Here is an 18261-nt window from a genome sequence, read left to right as displayed (position 1 = left end):
CCGGCGGACGGGAGCGACGGCGGGGGCTGCCCAGCCGGGGCAGGGCCGACAGCAGCACATCTCTGAATCGGCCTCCCTGCCCCGCTCCCTGGCTCCTCCGGGCAGCAGCACCGCGTCCCAGAGCCGGAGGGTCACCAGCAGGAGGGTTGTCAGCTAGTCAGAGACATCAGCGCTCCAACAGCCCTCTCTCCAGCGAGGGGAAGGATGGCGACCCTGCTAACTACAGCTCTCAGATATCCAGGGTGGAGTCAACCACACATGCGTTTGTGTTATCAAACACGTATCCCAAAACAGATTAGGACAGACAAAGAACAGGGCAAGTAAAAATATCTCTGGGATTTCCTTTGGACTAAGCAGTTCACCAAAAAACTAAGGTTTTCCCTCATTCTTGCTTAAATAACTGACAGATACTAAACAGCAAGGTGAGTGTGGTATTAATAGACACAAAGAGCAAGAACAGATTTTCTGTGAAAATGTCTCACTGATTTGGTTATGAGACTCAGGCTATGAAAAAGGACTCTCTCTGGTGAATAATGCCATGCTTATAACCTTTATGCTTCATTCATTTGAAGTTCTCTGTTCATCTCCTTGCAAGTCCCAAAATTTGCATGTGATGCTTGCAGCTGTTTGGTTGTGGGTGTTTTTATCAGCCTGAGAGCAAAATACAAAGTCTGGGGCCTGTACACAGAAATATGTTGCTTCTGTGGCCTACTGCCTATCCTTTTCAGTCTGCTGTCTAGCAACTGCTTGTGGTCTCAATCTGGTTCAAACCCTCCAGTCTATGACTGCACTGGTAGTGATGGAAGATGTCAATTTGGTACTGAGCAGGCCTGTTGCATGAAAGTGGAAGAAGACAGAGCTCGAACAAAATCAGCCCCTGAAACCATAAGAGTTTAAGTCCCTGGTGTCTCTTTACCACCTGAGACAGAAGGTCAGATGTATGACCTGGTGACTCTGCTACATCTGTCTCAGAGATACCTCTCTGGTCACACTGAAGTTCACCCTGCATCCGCAACAATAATTAGCACTCACTCCCTGTTCTACGTGGCTTTACAGAATTATTGCAGGGCACACACAGCCCTGTTTTAAAAGGGAGAGGGAGAATAGTCAGATAAAGCAGACCAGCTTTCAGGTTCAGCCAGTATCCTTTCCTCAAGCCTGTCACCTAAATGAAAGATTCTGGCTCTGTTGCATCAGGCACAGCTTTAGTGCAGGTGAGTTTGCAAGTGCCTCATGAGATAGAAAGAAATAAGCTTGCTCTTGGTAAGAAAAATAGGTGTCATTTAAAAGCCAGATAGTTTAGGGACTGGAACAAAGCTCTGTCCATGTAATACACTGTAGGTAAATGCCCACTGGGCACTGGGGAAAACAAAGGTTAGAAAGTGATAGCCACATTGAAGAAAACAGAGTATCTAGCATTGGGAGAGAGACCTCGGGGCAAACATGCCATGGCTAGGACCACAGGTTGATAAGTACTTTTATAATTGTGTAACTAAATCCACAGGCCATGGATGCCCACCTTGGAGGGTTGTCAGGTCTGGAGGGCATCATGAGGGCATAAGGAAGAGCATGCTTCAGTCTATGTGTTAGCAGCATGATTTTTCTCTTTTTACTCCACAGCGCCTTGTCTCCATGAACATGCCACTGAACAGTGATGGGACTGTTATGTTCAATGCCACACTCTTTGCATTGGTCAGAACAGCACTGAGGATCAAGACAGAAGGTAAGAAGCTTGCTCACTGCAAGGGTATGAAGGTAGCTGAGTGGTGTTCCCACCAAATTGTGATAAGCTGTCACACAGCAACAAGGACATTTTGTGTAAAATGATCCCATGTACTGATATGCAGCACACGGTACAAAAAAGCAATGTAAAGATGTTTGGAGGAATAAAATCTTCTAGGGAGAGAACAGTGTTAACAGTTACCTAGAAAGCAGTTGCTTCCTATGGTATCATCTCAGATTATTGATCAGTGGTCTCAAAGTTAAGAGTGTTTTAGATCAATGTCTGCTCAAACAGCAGTCAGGGAAAGGAAGAAGGGCAAAAAAGCCTCGCCTTGTGCAAGCTGGATGCACAGCTGGTCTGCTTTTTGACTGTTGTTGCCACTGATCTTCCAGTCCAAAGGAGGCAAAAGATCTTGGACTCATTGGTCTCACCTCACTAAAACTCCTCCCGTGCTTCCGTTAGCATGAGTTAACATCACATCGTAGTGACAGTAGTGGTCTAGACCTAAAGACAGATAAGAAGCAAAAAGTAGCCTGTTAATACCTTTGGATAGACCAGTGGGTGTAATTGGGGAAAGCAGACAATATTTTGGGCCCAGCTTGTCCCCTTTGTTGTAATCTGTTGCCTGCTGTAATGAAAGATATTGGTCCTCAGTCAAAACCTGGCTTCATGTATTAATGAGGTGCTTTAAAAGAACATGTGGGTCTGTGATTCACAGCTAAATAGCTCTGCATCAGGAGCAGCTGCACTACATTGCAGGCATGGGAAAGCAGAACCTTAGCTTACTGTGCCAGGGTTATACTGACAGCTGAGCCAAAAGAAGTGGTAAAATTTAAAAATCATATTAAGGCCTTGGATGTTGTGCTAAACAGAATTTGACTGTAACCAAGGAGGCTCTCCTGAAGGAAAAGCCAAGCTCAACCCCTGAGGACATCTTGTGTCTTATAAAACAGAGACCCAGAAAGGACTCAATTTTCTTGTCCATCCTTTTCCTCAAACTCTCAGAGTCATTGCCAGTGAACTCCTGGGAAGCCACCTTCAAAGCCTCAAACTTCTTTCTTTCTTGCCTTAGCAGGATCTTGTAAGTAGTTAGGGCAGGAATTTGGAATTAGCCCTCCTGAGTTAGATTTCTGCCTTTGATGCTGTCCACCTGCTTCATCCTCAGCGAGTTAATTAGTGTCCCTGTCTTCACCGCATCTGATTAAGAGAGCTACTGCCATGCACTGAGGAGCCCTAATGCTGGGGAGCAATAAGAAAAGCCACAGATACAGCACCCTTAGGAGGACAAGATAGTGGTTTTGCACACCTAGAGAGAGAAGAGAGCTTCAATTATAAGGGTTTCAATGTATATAAATCAAGAAATAAAATTGAAGGTGAGTTGCTTGGGAGGAAATGGATATTTAGAAGGAAAGGTTATAAACCAAATCTGCTTCACTCACTCTCAAAGGGGTAGTAAGGCTTGATTAATATCTCATTTAGCTCAGACCTCCTTGGAGGAACATGTGAAGTCTAAGTTCAGACAATTACATAAAAGGTTTGTTATGGCCTAAGCTGTTCTTAAGAGAATAAAGACAAATATCCTGGGACAGTCCTCTGAGTCCAATAGTGACTGTAGTGCCCCTCAGAGCACTGTGCAGACTCTCCAAGGCAGACTCTTGGCACCATGTGAAGAATCCTGTATCTGCTGGGAGGCAGGGATTGCAACAGGTGATTCTTGGGAAATGCTGCAGGCAGGCCCAGGTCTTCAGACTTCTAGATACATCTTTACCACCAATTATTTGTGTTCCCCAGGCAGTAGTATTCCATTAACTGACCTCTGATCTCATCATATTAAACCTTCACTGGATCTCATTTAAAATTTGAAGTCTTAGATGAGATTTACTTTTTGGGATGAAGCAGCACCATTGTTCTGGTGTTCTGGCTGTTGTAAACTTCCAGTCATTAACACAGTCACCTTCCTACCTTGAGATGACTATGCATGTTTAGGAATAAGACCTCTTGCTGTCAGAAGGCTTTAGCAGTAGTCAGAGCATGTCTTTGTCTAAAACTTTCCACTACTGAAAAAGCTCTGATGCATTCCTCTGAAGGCTGCCATGCCAGACGTTAAATTGCTTCTCCGCAGGGTCTGCTTAATTCCTGTCTCTGATGATTTTCACCCTGCAGGCAACCTGGAGCAAGCCAACGAAGAGCTGAGAGCAATAATTAAGAAAATCTGGAAGCGCACCAGTATGAAGCTGCTGGACCAGGTGGTGCCCCCCGCAGGTGGTGAGTGTGGGATTTTGTCCCAGTCTCTGAATCTCTCTTTTTTCCCCACCTGACATGTCCTCCTGCACCTCATGATCATCAAGTGGAATGTGGAGGACAAGCTTTCTTCTGCAAGCTATAACCTGTATTCCATCAGGCTGAGATCTGTTTCTGCCTGTACTAACATGAATATCATGTTCTTACTCCTGAGAAATCCAGGAAGGAAGAAAATGAGTTAGAAAATAGAAAGAAATATGAGTTATAAACCTTTTTTCCTGATCTTGCCTCAGTTTGATCACAGGCATTTGCTCCCGCGGACACTCCCTGGTGCCTGCCAAGGGCAAGGAGGTAGGCAGAGCTAAGTATCTCCAGGGAGGTTGATGTGGACTTTGACTGTATAAGGGATGTGGCCTCAAGTTACACTTAAGTTAAGGATGTAGCCCCATCTCATAAACCCTTCATATTGAGCAAAACTACTTTGAATATGGCATAGAACTCTTTTATTTGCTCACATAACTGCTTTGTACAATACCTGCCAAAGACTCATGTACCTGGGTACATTCCTCAGCCAGTCTGAACTGGTGTAACAGATTGCTGAGGGTTTCTATGCAGTTTCCCTGGTAGGCTGTAATTATCAGACTTCTGGGCAACTCCTTCGCTAAGCTTCTTGAGACCTTGGGTGCATGGGCATCCAGTACAGCCTACACTGACCTTTCTGGTGGCTCCAGGAGCTACAGCACAAAATGGCACTTGGCAATTAATTAACAGTTGCAGCCAGACCCTGAACCTGCTCTGAAGTCAGTAGACCATGCATTATAAAATTTTCAGTGGGTTTGGAGGAGGGAGGAGAGATACCTGGATAAAAACTTAGTGCACATTCTGGCTGACCAGCAGATTGTATTGAGAGACAATACAGCAATGACCACATTTCTGGAGAGAGGTGATCATTTTGGTGCACTCACACCCCTGTTAGGCACAACCAGGCAGAATTTAAATGCAGAGAAGGGCCAGATCAGGTCTGGGATCACTGGTCAGTCAGATGCTGCTGTGAGCCCAGACTCTTGAGTATGTATTACCCCAGGCTATCACAAGACAGAGCAGCATACATTGACCCAGACTGGGAGGCTGCTACTATAGCAAGATCCTATGTGGTAAACTAATACCAGAGACTGCAATGGTTAGAGGCACTTCGCCATAGGCAACATACATCCAGAGGTGCATAGCTACAGAGGTTCTCTGCCAGCAGAGCCAGCCTATTGAAATGCCACATGCACCTCTCCTCCTGACCACGCAGCAATCCCATCCTTCAGCCCTGCATCCTGATGCCATAAAAAGCAGAGATGTACTGCAGTGCCTAGTGTTTCTGCTGCGAATTGCAAGGCTCACGTTATCAAATTCACCGTTAAAATCAGTTGGTTGTTTAATGAATTAACTTTTTTTAATACTCCCTTGCAGATGACGAGGTGACCGTTGGGAAGTTCTACGCCACTTTCCTGATTCAGGAATACTTCCGGAAGTTCAAGAAGCGTAAAGAGCAGGGATTGGTGGGCAAGCCCTCCCAGCGCAACGCGCTCTCCTTGCAGGTGACAGACGGGCACAAGATGGACTGGGGTGGTACAGTAGAGGCATTAGACCCCACTTCCCTCTCGGCTGTTCTGGGGGCTGCAGTGGGCTATCCCCACTGGAAAGGAGTTTGTAGACCCCTTAAATTACCATAGGAATCCTTTTGGAGAAACGTGTATATCATAGGTCACATTACTTAGCTCTGTAGGTGGAAGGCAGAAATGAGGTATGTCCATGGTTTATCTGCTGGTAATATTTGAAATTTGGGTTCTTTTTAGAGAACTGGTATGAAGTGTCCAGCAGACATTTGCTTATTAGAACATTCATTCTACCCTTTCTGAGGGGCATCACTCTTAACACGGTCAGGGAGATCATAGTGTCAGGAGGTAAAATCAGTTCAAAAGCAAAAAGCATACCTGCATGCCAAGGTCATCCAATGGATGGGGCATCAGGATGTTAGACCTGACATCTATTCCCCACATGTTGACTGAGTGGACTACCTGGCTGTGTGAAAGAATGAGAAAGCCCCATTGACTATACAAGCAGCACCATTTGTGTCCCTTAAGAGTACAGTAAGGAAGGTCTACCCTGGAATTCCAACAAGCTAAAAACTGCTGTGATGCTGGCACAGATAGACTGAAGTCTCAGCATACCCACAGCTTACCTGCCTGGATGGACTCCCTGGAACATATTCCAGTCAGTGAAGCGTTTGAGGACTGTCCAGGTCCAGATGCCAGAAGTTTAGCTATTAAATCCATATTTAAGCTGCTGATTCAAAAGAAGATCTTTTCAAAGGCACCGAGTATATGGTTCAGCTGGAACTGTGGCTGCTCTAGGGCTTCTGGTTGTGGATCTGAGAACCCAAAGTTGAAAGCATGCAGACTTGCTTAGTCAGGCCTGTGGATTTATGTCTATGTCCTGTTGTGATGAAGCCAGGGGACTGGCAACAAACATTCCTGTGTTGAATTGCTAAGAGTTTTTCCCTCTCTAAGCTGGAGATGAAAGAGTAGAACTTGTTGGTGTTTTTCTAGAAGCTGGAGATGCTATATTAAGTAAAAGGGCTTCATAGTGCTTAGGAAGAAATACCACTGCTTTTATCTCTCCTATGCCCAGTCGGAGATATGAAGCTCTATAGTTTGCTGTTTTGCAGGCTGGTCTGCGCACACTCCACGACATCGGGCCGGAGATCCGACGAGCAATTTCTGGAGACCTAACAGCTGAAGAAGAGCTGGATAAGGCCATGAAAGAAGCTGTTTCTGCTGCCTCTGAAGATGATATCTTCCGGGTAGGTGCCGAACAATTTTACAAGCAGAGGCTAGACAAGTAGCTGAGCTCAAAGAGTGCTACATTCTCTTTTATGCACTTTGTATTTCAGCTAGCTCCTCCTTCTTGTTTTCTAGACCATAGAGTGGTGGACTCAGGATGCCAGATCATGAGATCTTTGCACAGTTTTTATCCCATTTTCTTCCAATGGAACTTTCCCTCGTAACACCTAAATAAAATCAGAATTAGAATGGTCAGAGGCTCTGAAGAACAAATCAGTTCAGCTACCCTACATTCTGCAGAGCAGTAGCCAGGCACACTCCTGTGTTTTGTTCACTCCTCCTTTCAGTGGCAGAAGTAGCATCCTTCCAAAAAGTACACCAGAACCCATCAGAGCTCCTGTGGAGAGAGGAAGTTTCCTGAGCAAGTTATCTAAATCTTCTTTTTCTTATTTCATTCTTATTTCTTGCAATTGTCTCCTTGGGAAATATTTCCTCCCCTTTGGTATTTTCCTCCTTTCCTTACAGAAAGATGCTGTCAGTCCCTTTCATTGCTCATCATCTAAACAGTACATAACTAGCTCATTAAATTTTTCTTAACTTGTTCCCCCAGGTGATTAATAGTTTCTGGTGTTCTTCTCAAATTCCCTCTCATGTCTAAATGTTGCTTTGGAACTGCACTGTGAAAATCAGAGCAGTTAGCCAGTTCCTGCATCCCTCCCCAGTCCTACACTCCCAGCACTGGTGGGAGGTGTAGAGGCATCTTTTCCTCACCTGTGCACCTGGCTGTTCCTCTAAAATACCTTAGAAAGCTAAAGCTTTCACAGTCTGTGTGTACTTAGTCTCTCTGACAGAGAAGTCCACGTGCTGCCCTCTGGCAGAGAGAGTACCAGTGCCATCGTGCACACTTTGGTCCTCACATTTTTTTTTCTCAACAACAGGCTAAGCTGGGAACACGAGGACCCTTGCACATCTTCTCACTCACAAAGGGAAAATACTTTCTGTTTCTCTGACAGAGAGCCGGAGGCTTGTTTGGAAACCATGTCAGCTATTACCAAAGTGATGGCAGGAGCGGGTTCCCGCAGACATTCACCACCCAGCGACCTTTGCACATCAATAAGTCTGGCAACAACCAGGGAGATACCGAGTCTCCATCTCACGAGAAGCTGGTGGACTCCACTTTCACTCCCAGCAGCTACTCATCTTCAGGCTCCAATGCCAACATCAACAACGCCAACAACACTGCCCTGTGTCGCTTCCCCAGCCCACCCAGCTACCCCAGCACTGTCAGCACAGTGGAAGGCCACGGGGCTCCCTTGTCACCCACCATACGTGTCCAAGAGGCTCCGTGGAAAATGCCTTCCAAAAGGTAAGCTTCACAGAACAGAGAGTGGGGACAAGGGACCAGGGAGAGGAACATGCATGCAAGCACCAGAGCACTTCTGCCTAGCTGAAGTCACCCACCAGACACATCAGACATCACCCAGCCTGCAGCCTGGATTGAGTCTTCTTGTTCCCCACTTCTGCCAAAGCCCATGGTGCAACAGATAAACATAATTTGGCCACTGCAAAGCAGCAGCACTCTCACTGACCAACACACTTGATTTCTTTGGGCTTTATCATGAAGAAGCCTTTGTAAGAACAAAAAGGAGCCTTATTTATCCCTCCTTCACTACAGGGAGGTGTTCTATCAACTTCTAACTGAAAGACAAAGGGACAAAAATTCATCTTTTAAGTGTCCAATAGGGACCTTTGTGGAAACCAGTGGGTTTTCATTCACTGGGGCCCATCCTTACAGAGATTGCCAAAGACTTTATGTGAGGAGGGAGGCAAGGCGTTCAGAAATGCAACACAGGGCAAAGCAAAGTAAATCCTCTTCTCTGGACAGCTTTCAGGCTGTCTACAGAGAGATGACTAATACAAAATCAGTACCATTTTCATCAGCGGAGAATTTTTTTTAACCATTTCAGTAATAGCACATAGGAGATTGATTTATTTATTTATTTTAATGCAGAGAGTGGGCAGTGTAAAAATGTGGAGAAATGCTGCCCCAGCAAAGGACAGAATAGGGCAGTAAAATGGAGGGAATTCATTGGGTGTCTGTATTGCCCAAGGAAAGAGTTGAGTGGTTTTTCTATTTCATGCCTTTCTGAGGGAAGCCGCAGGAGTTGCACAACATGTGTTACCATCTCCCCATTGCTGACTTGTGCTGATGTGACACTGCTAACATGGTGTTCTTTTCTCTCCTTGCTTCCTTGGGTACCTTCCTTGAATTAGGACACATTACTACGAAACACTGGGACGGTACGTGTTCTCCCTCATGCTCTAATGCTCTCTGGGTGTAAGACACATTGTTTGTCCCATTGAAAGTCCAAATCCTCTTTAATGCTGAATATTAGCTCTTCTTTTTGGTGTCAGTAGGGCTAAAAAAGAGGTAATGATCACTGTGATAACTCCAGAAAATACTCCCAACTCAAGGTTTTTTTGGTAGGGGGTGATGCATGGACTAGTTGGTTTATAGATTTGGGGTTTTTTTAGTTTCTAGCAGGGCTCACACATCTAGGCACTCTCTGATCACAGCACAGTGCAATACACCCTGGGTCCATACAAAAATTCTGTATGGTTTTGGCTAAACACAGACTGGTGAATAGGGGGAGCTGCCATGTACTGATTTCTCCCTTCCTGCACCTCAGCAGTTTTATTTGCCTCCCATCTCAGTAGGAAGGTTACTGTGGCACTGTGCTACAGGCTGTTCTGTACCATGCATATGCACATTTTTCCTACTGCTTTTTGGTCAAATCAAATTATAAAATAATGTTTCCTATTCAGTCCCTGGAAGATGAAAAAAAAACCTGCCATACCACTGTCTTCTGCAAATGCTAGTAACAGACTGACATTGGCTTCAGTACCTCCATGTCAGTATCTCAAAGATTCACACTACTTTCAGATTTGACTTTGCTCCTCAGAAAACACAATTTCAGAATGCAGTGAAATATGAGGGCTGAGATGTGAAACACAGGGACAGGAGAAAGCAAACATGTAATTAAGGACTGTTGCACTTAGGAACCTGAACAGATCCTACTGAATTCCATAGAAGCACTCTGCAGTCAGTGATGAGAAAAAAGGGAATGAAGATAGAAAAGACAGCAAGGAAGAAGAGCATGAACAGGAGGCAGAGGGGAGAGATGGTGCAGAGTAAGGAATTTGGGATGGAGAGACCATACACCATAGAACTATTAGTGCCTAGTAGGCTTCTCAGAAATTCCAAGGCTTTTGCAATAAGGGAAAAAGCTATACTTCCAAGACCCCATCTCAGATTTTACTTTGGGTTCAGTGAGGTATATAGTTGAAAATATGGTCAGTGTGATATGCACATTTATAGAGTACATGCATTCACACATGGCAATAAAATATTTATAGTATTGTTCAGCATTGATTTAAAAAACTCTTCCTCTGAAAGAGGACACAGACAAAGGCTGTTGCTTTGTGTTTGTGAACTGTGCAGCTCTGTTCAGTCATTGATTTTTCTATGATCACTCTTCAGTATAATAAACGGAGACAGATGGAGCCTGTCATTCTTGTCTTTATAATAGGTTGTCTTTATAATAGGTTGTCTTTACCATCTCCATATCTTGACTTGTCTTTTTTGCTCATTAGCTCCAGTTCCAGAGACAGCCAGCTGGCAATTGTTTGCCAAGAGGAAGTGTCTCAGGAGGAGACTTATGATGAAAATTTGAATGAAGACGTTGAGTACTGTAGTGAACCAAGTCTGCTCTCTACTGAAATGTGAGCTTTGCAGCTTTAGTCAAGGTGTTTGGGTGGTTCTTTAATTAAGGGGGAGAGATGGGAAGAGGTAATGCTTTTCTGCAAAAATTTAAATGTATGGGATAAGGCCAAAAGACTTTAATCAGACAACTCAAATATCAGAAAAAATGTTGTTTTTTTAAAGGCAGTTCAGCTTTAAGAAGTAGCATTGAAAAGGATATCTTTCACCTAAGATTATTTTTTTTTTCTTTCTCCTCTGAATGAGACAATTGGATCTGCAGGGCCTCCGCTCCTCCCCATTCACTTCTACCATCTAACATTCCCAGATCTCATCTTTAGAGCTTTCTCTGTCTCGTGGTGTCTCTTACTGCTCCTGGACCAGTTAGAGCTCAAAGCTAGCTTGCTATTGCATCCATTTGATAGCATGAACTTCCTGGCTTCTCTGCTGGAGGAAGGGTTATTCTGTTCAGTATCAGGTGCTTTTCTAGAATCCCTCTCTTCTCCTTTCCAGGCTTGCCTACCAAGATGATGAAAACAGACAACTTACTCCACCAGAACACAACAAAGGAGAGGACACCCGGCACTCTCCGAAGAAAGGGTTTCTGTGCTCCTCAGCACTAGGTAACATCCCAGTGTGACATGCAGGCTGTGCTCTCCTCTGCCTCAACTGAGTTCTCAGATCTTGCTGGAGGAACCCCGGCATGTGTGGGCCCGGGTGTTGCTGTCTGCTGCATTTGGCTCATTAGACCAGAAATCCCACCATGATCCTGCTTACGCATGTGGCTCTACTGACTTTATTCTCAGTCAGTAGATAAATCTGTGACTGTTTGAATAGTCCATGTGATCTGTTTGACTAAGTCCACCTGTGAATTAGGGGAGTTTATTAAGAGTGCTGTAGGCTCTCCATACAATCACCAGAGAGTCCCTGACTGAGCTAGCCTTGCGTATACAGTGTTCTGTTCTATGAGTATTCAGCAAAGAGAAAGGAGAGATTCTCTTTTGTCCACTATGAGGAAAACAGTGCATTTCAGATTATGTTAATACAGTACAAATTTGCTTTCTGCTCTGATTGTACCTGGAGATTTTTCAAGTGCTTGAGCATGCAGCCTATGGTCGGGTGAAATCCATGAATCATGAGATTTTATTAAAGTATCAGGACAAAAGTGAGAGTCTGGAAGAAACAGAGCTCTTTTATGTAGAATATTTTTCAGCCTTTTTCCTGAATAATGATGTGGAGAAAAAGAACATTTTGGGGAAGAAACTAAAAAGAATCCTGTATATAAAATATATTCTGACAAACTCAAAGTGACAGACTAATTAGCATAATGTTTAAAGTAGGGCTACTGAGTCTTCACTCAAATCCTTCAGGCTGCTTGTACAATTGAGTATTTTAAAAGCATTTACTTTAAGACAATTCCTGTATCTACCCATAAGGCCAAGTTTGCAGTCAGTCCTTGATACAATGCTTCATTAACTACATTATAGTGAATATTTATACAATGGTGTCATACTCATTTCACTGTTTTTTTTTTTCTATAGGAAAAGGAAGTACTTTTTATCTGCATTATAGCCTTCATTCTCTGGATTATACCACATTTCCTCTGACCCCTGGGAGGGTCTTTTCTCAACAAATCAATATTATAGATACATACTATTTTCAGAATTCTAATTTTCTTTCCTTCTTTAGAAAAATGTCAACAGGATTAAGAAGTCCACAAAATATTTTATTGTGCCACACAGCTCTGTCTTTATTACTGGATTTATTGCCATTCTTCAGAAGTAAGGCCTGTGCACTTACTTATAAACATGCTTTGCAGTATTTTTTAATTCCTGCATAGGGAGCACCTTTCTCTTATTTACAGAAGTAAAGCTTAATTTTATAGCAAGTAAACAATGCTACTGTTTCAATAGTTCCTCCTAATTTATTTTTTTTTCCAAGAGAAAAAAGGCTTTATTCTCTTCCCTTCTTTCCAAATTTTGAAAATGCTTCATGCATAAGCAGCCTTCCATTCAGCAGTGAATTCACCATTGATTAATTCACTTCCACTTGACCTTGCTATAGACACAGCCTCGTAAACTGTGGTATGTCTGGCAGCTAAGGGACACAGATCACATGCAAGCAGGAGGCCAATGTCACCTGAGCAGCCCGATGTCTCCTCCTGTGTGTTGTGTACAGCCAGGCACAGCACCAGAGCCTCAGCTGCCATCACAATCCTGCTGAGGGCTTTTTCTGATCCAGAGAAGTCTGAGAACACTTCTACTGCTTAGGAGGGAAATCAGCTGCATGGTATCTACTAGGACAGCATTTTAAAAGAGGAAAAACAAAAATAATTATCCAGAGTTTTATCTTACAACTTGCCCAGGAGGTAGTGCTGGTTGGTCCATGATGCTTGGCTGCTTTTTGTAAATACAAATGCTTTAGAAAGGGCAAGGAGTTGAGGGAAAGTGGACAGAGCCTAAAATGTGGGTGTCTTTGCTTTCCCATCTCCAATGGGACAGCACTAAAAGAAACTGAAATCAGATTGACTGTAGTGTAGCATGAGTGATGGACAAAGTTTTGTGTGATTGCTGTTTCAGGTCGAAGAGCATCTTTTCACTTAGAGTGTCTGAAAAGACAGAAAAACCAGGGCACAGATGTCTCACAGAAGACAGTCCTGCCTTTGCATCTGGTACATCATCAGGTAAGCATTACTAACCACAAAGGGCACTGAGACCCTACCATTTGTACTGCACCTCCCCTCCATTGTATCCCAATGAACTTTTAAGAAAGTATTAGGAATAGTTACTTACCCATATTGAAGGTCCAGTTTCTATAATTTGTATTTGCCATCATGCTAATTCCCACTTTCAAGATTTTTATCATTCCCAGAAGAATGCTACAGGAACTTTGGAGTTAGTGGAGTTATCATTTTCTGATGTCCATAAAAGAGTAAAATAAAAATCTAGCTAAAAGATAAAAATAACTACCCAAATGGCATGCTGCAGTGCAATTACACTGGCTTTGATGGTAGTATGCACATGAATAAAATGTGGAGGTTCGATTTTCATATTAATTATAGGTAACCAGTAACTGTAATTAAACATTTTAAAACCTAAACTGATTACATGTAATTAATCAGCTTATTAAGGCCTTTGTAACTGCATTCAGCAGCCTAGAAAATGTATGCTTAAGCACGTACCTAGGTGATTAGCCAGCTGTCATAGTTCAAATTAGATTTGTGTCTCTTAGTTTGATGATGCCACTTTTTGTCACCATAAAAGAAACAGGTGTAGATGGCAGTGCTAGCTTTGCTTGTGAGGCATCCTGGTCTGTACAGTCCCCTAGGGCAGGGCAGATAGCCTTCTCACCTCCTTAGGGTGCCACAGGAGCAGAGAATGCCATGCAGCAGGAGTGGGAGGAGTGGGAGGTCAGAGCAGAGGAATGAGAGATGAGAGCACTTGAGGCTCCCTTGTTTTCCTCACCTGCACTCCCAGCCAGTAATCCTCAAAGGATCAAGTTCCAGAAAGCAGTGGTCTGCAGAGTTACTGCTGTGGCAGGGACAACTAGAAAATATGTTGGGGCAGGAAGGATTAGGCAGGAAACACCTTCCCCACAGCAGCAAGAGTGAGAGTTATCTCAACAATTAGAGTCCCTCCTGAGACTTCCTGCCCTCCCATGGCAGGCCAGGCAGAGGGAACATGTGCCTCTCACTCTCTTAGCCTACCCAGCTGGCAGAATCAGCTCTTACCAACCTGTACAAAGAAGATGGAGCTACTTCACACTGCCTCATCCCACCATGCAACTCCAAAGCTAGAGACAGGGCTCTACCCACCCCAGTGTCACTCAGCCAGACTGAAGGGTTACCTTGAAATAGGCATCTGACCTCCAGCTGAAGACACTCAGCAGTGTTGAAATGTTTACAAAAGTGTAAGCCTACAACAGTGCTTGAAACAAGAACATGAAGTGTAAAGATTGACTCTGCTAAGCACAGTTGCTTGTGAATGCCTACCAGGGTGTTCTCATAAAATACTCATACTGCATCATATGTAAATGTATGCAGCTGAAGCTCAAAGTGATCCCTAAGAGCTTCTTTCAACCTCCCCAGTGCCTCACTTTTTGGATAAAACACCTCTTATATGTTTCTGCCAGCAAGCTGAAAAAAATGGTTCAGTTGTCCTGCCTAGGGCTCTCCTTAAAGTCCCTGCAGTTTCATGGATGTGCTGGGGCCATCATAGCCTGCAGGATATGACTTATGCAGAGGAATCTTTAAGGGCTTGCTTCCTCACTGAAATCTGATAGGAGTCTGATATCTAATTCCTGAGAAAATCTTGGTGAAGCTTGCAAGTGGCCAATCATTTATTCTTTTGCTCATCTGTCACTGAAATCAACAGCACGACGTGGTTATCAGTTCCCAAGGATTCCAGTGGTAGATGGACTGAGCTTCATTTAACTTTACCATAAAGTCAGTCATCCAGTTTAAACTGGTCAGCACAGTCTCACTGTGGTCAACAGAGGGAAAGAACATCTCCAAAGGGGATAAGCCTTGTCTAGGTCTCATCCTCCAGACAGCATTTTCAGGCAGGTATCCAAAGGAGGCAGGAGGCTTGCTGGTGTCTCTCTATGCCACTAGTTTAGACAACACACAGACCCTTCAGATAGCTGAAGCTGGATGAGACTAACCCCAACGTGAACAAGACGATTCTCTGCATCATAATCCACATGTTTTTGTATTTTCAATACGTGTATTTACTTTCTCATACTAGGCAATAGTGGGCTCTGTAAGATAAGCTGGTTTATGAGACTGACAGCATTGCTTATGGAACCAGGCAGCAGACACCATGAGTAAGGCGTCAGGTCAGCCCTGTGCAGTAAGGGGCTTCTTGAGAAATTTATTGTAAAAGGAGGCTGGATGACTCAGAGGTTGTGTATATGATTACAGGAAGGACTAGATGGCTCAAAGTATATCAGCAGATACTGATCTTCCGACCAACAGCAGATGCCTTAAAATCCAATGGTGGATTTCTCATTATTGCCAACTGCAGACATGTCTAGAATTCATATCTGGTATCTGTTCAGGTTCCACAGTAGAGACTTAGAGAAAACAGAGAAGTTGGCAGTAAAAGCTAGCAGTATGGGTGGTGGCAGTGGTGGGGAAATGAACTGCTGTCTCACCCACTGGAGAAGAGGGTGGTGTTTCTGGCAAGACTGTGGGGGATGAGGCTGCATCCCTTCTGTCAGTGCAGCAGATCCAAGGCTGAAGAACTGCAGTCATGAGTTTTCAGCCTGGTGTTTGGCACTAGCACAGAGTACAATACTGAAATGAAAGCTTGCAAAATGAGTTTGCAGGAAACATCCAAACCATTCCAGCAGCTGGCAGCTGTTCTCACAAGCCTCAAGACCCTCCAGGCCTTTTTCTACTCGTTTCTTCAGCACCTCCTCCTTCCAGCCGTGCTGCTAACTCCTCTTGTTCATCCTCTGTCCTCAGGCGTTAGCAGTGGCTGGCCTGAGTCCTCTCCTCCATCGAAGCCATTCCCCCACCACGTTCTCTCGGCTGTGCGCTACGCCCCCCGCCACCCCCTGCAGCCGTGGCTGGCAGCAACAGACCATCCCAACCCTGCACCTTGACAGGGCAGAGTCCAGCGAGAAGCTCAACAGCAGCCTCCCATCAGTACACTGCAGCTCTCGGTACACTGACAGCACCAGCTGCAGCAGCCCCAGGAGGGCCCGGCCGGTCTCTCTCACCGTCCCCAGCCAGACTGGAGGGAGCAGCAGGCAGTTCCACGGCAGCGCTAGCAGCCTGGTGGAAGCGGTAAGACTGCAGAGTCGTGAAGGGCGTGAGGAGTGTCAAGGCCAGCTAGGAAAGCAGCCCTCAGAAGAGCGGGGCAACAGATATGTTGCTGCCCACAATGCCAAGGGTAGGAGAGCCCATCTCCAAGAGGGGGTTAGCAGCATGAATGGGAACGTACAGCAGTAAAGAGGGATGTGGTGGGGTGCAATAGGGTTGATGGCGCAGAACACTAACATGTGTCTTTGTCTCTGGTTCCCTACCTGCTTTTGAAGGTCTTGATCTCAGAAGGACTGATGCAGTTTGCTCAAGATCCAAAGTTCATTGAGGTCACAACCCAGGAGCTCGCGGACGCCTGTGACATGACGATAGAAGAGATGGAAAATGCAGCAGACAACATTCTCAATGGTAACAGCAAGCAGAGCCCCAATGGCAACCTCTTGCCTTTTGTTAACTGCAGGGACCCAGGGCAGGACAGTGCAGGAGAGGAAGAGGAAGAGGTGCAGAACCCGGATTGTAGAAAAAGTCAGGAGGAGCTCAAGGACAGCAGGATTTATATCAGCAGCCTGTAGTTGCCAGGGCTGGAAGCGATGCTGGTTTTTTATTTGTTTCAATGTTCCTAATGGGTTTGTTTCAGAAGTGCCTCACTGTTCTCGTGACCTGGAGTAACCGGAACAGCGTTCTTCATTCATTTCTGTTGGGACGAGTCGCAGAGTTGGGTGGTGTAAGAAAGCTTTTCAGGAGCGGATATAACCCCAGCACGTGTCCATGAAGGAAGAGTGAGGAGGAGGAGGAAGAGGAGGAGAGCCAGCTCCCTCTTTTTTTCAGTCCCTGCACAAGGAACGACGACTGCCTCCAGAGCACGAAGGAGAACCTCAGCTTCCTGTGGGTGGCCCTAGCCAAAAGGACCCTGCATTAAACGGGTGTCTTTCAACTTTGCTTGTAAAAATCATTTTGCACATATTCTGTATGAGCCTCACTGTCTCCATAAAGCCAAGGCCCTTTGATTCAGAAGGAGAGGAGGACTTCTGCTGTGGATTCCCATACCACAAAGGGGAGGAGGAAGCAGAAGAAGCCCAAGGGCACCCGAGGGCCAGGGGTGGCAATGCTGCCCAGCCCTGCCGAGACTCCCAGGCAGTGGTCTCTGCCAACCAATCAGAGCTCAGGCAGCCACTCCTGCCAGCCAATCAGAGCTCAGGCAGCCACTCCTGCCAACCAATCCCAACTCGAGCAGTCAGTTGCCAGCCAATCCGAGCTCGCGCAGCCTCCTGCTGACCAATCCGCACTCAGCCAGCCAGCAGCGCCAGGCAGGGGAAGCGCAGGGAGCAGGCTCTGCAGTGGGGCCGGGTGCTGGTGGGCTTGTGGAGATCTCTCCTTGGTTTGCAGTTTGGTATTTTCTTGAAAGCATGTTGCAGTTTTTATTTTGACTATTTTATTATTATTATTATTATTATTATTTTCTTGGAGGGAGAAGGGAGTGTTTACAGTGTTTTGTAACCACCTACCTTTTTGTTTGGGTTTATTTTCACCTTTGCAAATGTTAAATTGGTTTGATCATGTTGTATTATTTAAACTGGGGGGTTTTTTCTCCATTGAAATTTGGTAGAAGTATAATGATAGAAGAGTTTTACCAACCATTATGTACACCAAGAATTTGTAATTTGATTTGCTAGCAGTTGAAACCTCCTTTTTTTGTTGTTGTTTTATAATTTAAAGATAGTAGGCAATGCACTTGATATAGTCTTGCACATTTGAGTGATTGATTTGGGTTCTTTTTAGTGCTAAGTATATCTGTGAGTGTGGGAGCAATACGGAGCGAGTGTGCGTGCGTGTGTGTGTAAGTGTGTGCAGCTCTCCTTGTCCTGGCTTGAGCTGCAGAAGATCTGTGTCTGGGGCCATTTGAATGCAAAAACAAACCACTGTCTCTGCTTCTGAAAGG

At 44.9% G+C, this 18261-nt stretch overlaps 1 protein-coding gene across 1 annotated transcript in view; it reads left to right on the top strand.

The window, feature by feature from the left end:
* CACNA1C (calcium voltage-gated channel subunit alpha1 C) overlaps positions 1–18070 on the top strand; it is a 478569-nt gene extending 460499 nt beyond the window's left edge. The window contains exons 40-50 of the mRNA XM_051608094.1: positions 1621–1723; positions 3887–3988; positions 5423–5550; positions 6681–6815; positions 7809–8161; positions 9070–9096; positions 10450–10578; positions 11069–11178; positions 13135–13238; positions 16023–16346; positions 16598–18070. Of these exons, the coding sequence (XP_051464054.1) occupies positions 1621–1723; positions 3887–3988; positions 5423–5550; positions 6681–6815; positions 7809–8161; positions 9070–9096; positions 10450–10578; positions 11069–11178; positions 13135–13238; positions 16023–16346; positions 16598–16894 (1812 nt within the window). The 3' untranslated portion in view covers positions 16895–18070. The remainder of the gene's footprint in view (positions 1–1620; positions 1724–3886; positions 3989–5422; positions 5551–6680; positions 6816–7808; positions 8162–9069; positions 9097–10449; positions 10579–11068; positions 11179–13134; positions 13239–16022; positions 16347–16597) is intronic.
* Positions 18071–18261: the final 191 nt, after the last annotated feature.

This window comes from Apus apus, chromosome 1 (genome assembly GCF_020740795.1).
Source record: "Apus apus isolate bApuApu2 chromosome 1, bApuApu2.pri.cur, whole genome shotgun sequence".
In the NCBI taxonomy this organism is placed as follows: Eukaryota; Metazoa; Chordata; class Aves; order Apodiformes; family Apodidae; genus Apus; species Apus apus.
The sequence above is the reverse complement of the archived record's forward strand: the minus strand, read 5'-3'. Positions and strand labels throughout refer to the sequence as shown.